The sequence below is a fragment of the Plasmodium brasilianum genome, chromosome 7 (genome assembly GCF_023973825.1).
Source record: "Plasmodium brasilianum strain Bolivian I chromosome 7, whole genome shotgun sequence".
Lineage (NCBI taxonomy): Eukaryota > Apicomplexa > Aconoidasida > Haemosporida > Plasmodiidae > Plasmodium > Plasmodium brasilianum.
Window position 1 is genome coordinate 78,134 of NC_090120.1, and position 5,656 is coordinate 83,789.

The 5,656-nt window shown below is 18.2% G+C and overlaps 1 protein-coding gene across 1 annotated transcript; it reads right to left on the reverse strand.

Annotated features, from left to right (window-relative positions):
- Positions 1-2,969: 2,969 nt before the first annotated feature.
- On the reverse strand, positions 2,970-3,864 carry MKS88_001766 (uncharacterized protein; the record flags this gene model as incomplete). Its single annotated transcript, XM_067214723.1, has 2 exons — positions 2,970-3,656; positions 3,784-3,864. The coding sequence occupies 2 exons, from the start codon at positions 3,862-3,864 to the stop codon at positions 2,970-2,972; spliced, it is 768 nt and encodes a 255-aa protein (XP_067074073.1).
- Between the last annotated feature and the right edge of the window lie 1,792 nt (positions 3,865-5,656).

Genomic DNA, 5,656 nt, shown 5'->3' on the forward strand with positions numbered 1-5,656 from the left:
ACAAAAATATTTTATTATTATATTTTTATTTTTAAATATATAGTTATAATGTACAAAATAGTTTTTACATCTTATAATAAAGAGCTATTTTTTTTTTTTTTTATGTTAATCTATTCTACCTATAGGAATATTTCTCCATTAATTTCACTCTACAGTTGTTTCCAAAGGGCATGTTCATATATGATTATTAATATACAATTAAAAAATATTGGATCACATATTTTAAAAAGAAAATATTCTGAAATTTTTTTTTAAATTAGTAAAGTTAAAATAGAAAAAAGGTGTTTATTGAAATATTTAAAATTTTTTAACATTGTAGATATCTATGGATTAATGTTGACAAATTTATATGTAATAGTACAACGTATTCAAAATATGTATGGAATTGGAACATATGACTTCATAATTTATTTTTCTAATACATAAAATGTATTTTATAAAATATGGCAACAACTTTTCTTTTTTACATTCCTTTTTTTTCTACATGTTAGAAATTTACCCAAATAGAATTAATATTTCATTCGATAAAAAAATATATAAAATATAAGAAATTAAATGTATACATATATATATTTTTTAATAATTTTTTTTTATCACTAAGTTTTCTTATATCACTTTCTATTGCATGCTATTATATATTACAGTATAATTCAATTATTGCATTATAATAACTGTAGCATTTTTATTTTGTAATTAAATGTATATTTTTATTGCATGAATTATAAAGATAAATAATAGCAAGAAAATCATTATTATTATGCTAACTCTTCACATGATAACAACATAACTCTATTGATTTAATAATCTTAAATTTTCACCATGTTTTTATGAAATGGAATTTATATAAAATTTTTTTTTAATTTTATTTATGTTATTTTACAAGAATATTATATGCCTTTCTTGTATGCATTTTTTTATTATATTATTCTCTATCTTTATATATAAATTGGCTATATAGATTATACGATTTTTTCTGAACAGGCGATAATATGTTTGAGATTATAGAATTAAATGAGAAATATTTTAAAAATAAATATATTCAGAGAGTAAAATATATCATAACAAGCTTTTACTATTTACAAAAACGTGAAACAGATATAAAAATACATATTAATTTAAGTTAAACAAGTTCATGTTCAATTTAAATTTGTACTATATATATATATAACTATAAACTGACTTTTAAACTTCTTTATTTTACGTACTACAGACCCCACAAATGCATCATTTTCCATCCTTTATACAAAAAAAACTCAGTAATTGCCAGAAACCTAAAAAAATTACAAATAAAGCTGTTATATTAATATTTGTTGCTAGAGAAAGCGTACTAGGTGTTGTCGTGCTTATATAATTTTATTCAAATGGAATAAAAGAACGCTAATTATGAAGATTAAATATTAAGTTATGATTTTATAAAATATTCCGAAAAATTAAAGTGGATAATTTTAAAAATATTTAAAATAAAACATCGATATATAAATCTAAATATAAAATTATATATTAAAAATAGTAAAATAATTATTGAATTATGAAGCCAAAACTATTCTAATTTATAATGTCTAAATACGATAGAAATATTTTATTCTAAGTTATCTAACATTCATTTTAAAATATGGAACCATGAATTAAAATAAAATTAACAAAAAGTATTTTAATTATTAAAAAGGTTTAAAATACAAATTTGTCATTCGATGATAGAAATCTCTAATATTTCTCCATAATAAGGAAAAATAAATAAATCATAATGAAATTGCTTAATCAATGCAATTGAAGAAAATTCATTTTCCATATATCCTCTTTTGTTAAAAACAAAATCATTATCTCATAAAACAAAAAAATACTTGTGTAATTTTATTTATTGAATATTTTTTGATTTATTGTTTATAAAAATATTTCTTAGATATATTAAATGATAATCATGGATAATTTAAAATTTATAGCAATAACTTAAATAAAACGAATATAAATCACATGATGGAGATGTTATAAGAAGGATAAATATATAATATTTAAAATAATAATAAAAATTAAACAATAAACTATGAATGTCTGAATTTATATAATTCTTTAATTTAATCTTATTATTATTTAAAAAAATGATTAAAATATAAATCTTTTTTATATAGAAACTTTCATTATGATATATATCTAAGGAATTTGCACAAAACTCAATTAATTGTAAGATTAAGCGCGATAATAAAATTATAAATGATTTAACTTTTCATATAACTATTTATACTTGGTAATTTATTAAGCAGTTATAAATAATCCATAAATTAAAAGAAATATTTATTTATTATAAATTTGTAATTTAACATTATTACAATGAAAAATAAGCTTGAATCTTCTTCAAAAGATTTTTATGATAAGTATATTCTATTTCATATTTCTCATTAAACCTATTTTATAAATAAGTACTAATTTTTTTTTTAGTAGAAAATATATGTATATATCAATATACAAATATATATTCAACTCATTTAAAAGAATAAAAAAAAACATACATATATTTTATATTTTAAATAAATAATACATTTTCTTAAAAACCTGTACGCACAATAATATTAAACTAAAACATCATATAAAATAAAAAGAAAAACTCTTTTTTACAAATACAAATTATCACAAATCTTAAAAATTATATCAATTGTTCTTTTATATATAAAATTTAACGCATAAACCTATATATTTCATAGAAGTCAATTTGAATACATAAATATATATATGGGAGAAATATATTTAAATTTGAACAATAATTTAAATACCAAATTCCAAAATATTAAAACACTATAATACACAAAATAAAAAGAAAATATATTTTTACTGTTGAGCATCAAATAGACCAGATATGCAAAGATAAAACTATTTAATTTTTGAAATTACATCATGTTTATTAAGTATATAACTAAATATATTATGCTTATTATGTCATATTAAATACTCCTTTACAACAATATATATGTACGTTATTAGTCAATTAACCCCGTCATTAACTTAATTTTTTTATATTTTTCGTTATTTCTTAAGATCTTATAAAGCGCTATTATTAGCATAACAGATAACATAACCATAAGTACACTAAAAAGTATTATATAAATGTAAGGTTTCTTTTCCACATCCATCCATTTCGTAATTTCTGTTAAAAAATGCAATGGATGATTTGTATCAATAGTTTTCCATGCATCTATCAAAGGTTTAAATACTGTTAATACGGGAATTACAATTCCCAACAAGAAAAAAAGAAAAAATAGAGAAACTCCAAATCCATAATTTCTAAATTTTAATTTTTTTAAATATATATCACATATTTTCCTATTTTTGTCAATAAAATCATCATAATTTTTTTTTTTAATCCATTTTTTTTCAAAATGTAAATGTTTTCCATCAAACATTGCATTATTATAATCCACAACTTCTGCGTAGTATTGTGCCTTATTTAATAAATTTCTGTTTGGTAGTGTGATTTTTCTTTTGATTCCTTTTTTATTATAAGATATACCTTTTTTTTCGCTCATTTCATTATTTTGAATATTTTCTTCTAAACAAATATTAATTGAATTTTTATTCATTTCATATTTGGCTGGTGATGCATAAGTTGTTGTAACTAATCTTCTACTAATACAGCAATTCTCATCGAGGGATTTATTAAATGTACTCTAAATGAACAAAGTGTATATTTATTATTTAAATTATAATACAATATAATGTTAAAAAATTGTATTAAAAAAAATTAAACAATAAAAATATAAATAATGATTATATCATTAGATAACGTAATCGCACCAGATCATTGTTAAAATGGCATATCCGAGTTAAGAGAAACATAGCAATTTTAATAATATGCAATTTTATATTTTTTTCCATCATATAATATTTTCATATATTTATATATTCTAATATAAAAAATTACAATTATATACTTCTAATGATAAAGGATTCTGTATTTATTTAAAATTTTGTTTATTCGTAAATAGTTAGTAAAACATATATATGTATTTTAGATTTTACCGAATAATCAATCTAAAACTAATTTAATTAATATAACATATTTCCAATTCATACACAAATATTAGAATAAATAATTTATTTATTTAAAGTAGTATACTAATTAAATAATTTTTTATTAATCATTTTCAAAATATACTAATTAATATATATGTCACATCATATTATATAAATGGTAAGTTTCTCTTCTATAGAAAATATAGAGAATATATATACATTATATTCCTATATATATTAAGATAATATTTAATAATTTTAAAGATGATATCTTGTCAATAACTGTAATATTATAAACATTATATTTCTGAAGTATTATTTTAAATGATGTATTAATTATTATAATCATATACTAATAGGAATATATTATTGTGCATAATTTTTTTAAAAAGTAGTATACATACGGCAGTAACTAATCTATTATGAAATATGCATCCTAAATTTAAATTACTACTGTATATTTATATTTTTACTATAATTTTTGAAAACTATTTTTAATAAGGTTTAATTTATTCCATGATTTCTAAATGAAAAATCTTTATATGACTCTACATACTTTTTTTTTTTAATTATATGTATATAATTATGAGATATATTAACATAATTATTATATTTGTTGAATGTAAAATGAATATAGAAATAATTCATAGAATTTTGTTTTATTTAATAATATATCAAATTAACTAATTTTTTAAAAAATATACAATATATAATAGGTAAATAACAAATCAAAAAGAATAACAATATAATCCTCTAATATATATGATTTAGCAGTTTTTCTATTAACAATATTAGAGAAAACATATTATTTTTCATTTATACATTTAAAATTACAATGAGATGGAAATGTAATCTATAGATCCAACATAATAAATAATCATAAAGAAATATATAATATTTTATTAATTATATATTTAACTGCAAGCATATTTTATTTTCAAATATATCTTTGCCTTTTATATTATTCAACAGTGAGTGGTAATTATAAAAATCATATATACAAATTATACTATTACAACAACATAAAATGAAACTTTATACGATTGAATTCTTTTGTAAATATTGTTTTTCGTAGTATATAATTAAATAAAATAAGAAAAAACAGTGAAAAATCTGAAGTTGATGTACTATAATTAATTTGGTAAAAAAAGAAGGAATATTTACAAATACTAACATTAATGTATTTTCATTTCCTTAATATATATATTTTTTCCATAACAAGTTTTATTAAAGTTCTTACTTAGCTTCTTCTAGATTATATTACTCACACTTTATGTCACTTTTTATCCATGATATTTCCGTATTACATATAATATAAACAATTCTAAACAAGTTATAATGAACTCTAAATATTGTAAAATAAAAAATAAGTTCATCATATAAAAAAATACTGATAAATGATTCCATATAAATAAACTATTTCATTTTAGCAAAGTTCATGCTTTCAAAACTTTTTTTTTAAGCATTGTTTTAAAAATGAATACATATATTTCTAATTTACTTAACTTATTGCTAAATTAAGAAATATCATAAGAATATTTTAATTTTTCTATAGAATATTTTTGATATCTCTTTATTAAATATTACATCATAGGGGAATTGCGTTTTTAAATAAGTATATATATTAATAAACTTTACACTTTTTTTTTTTGTG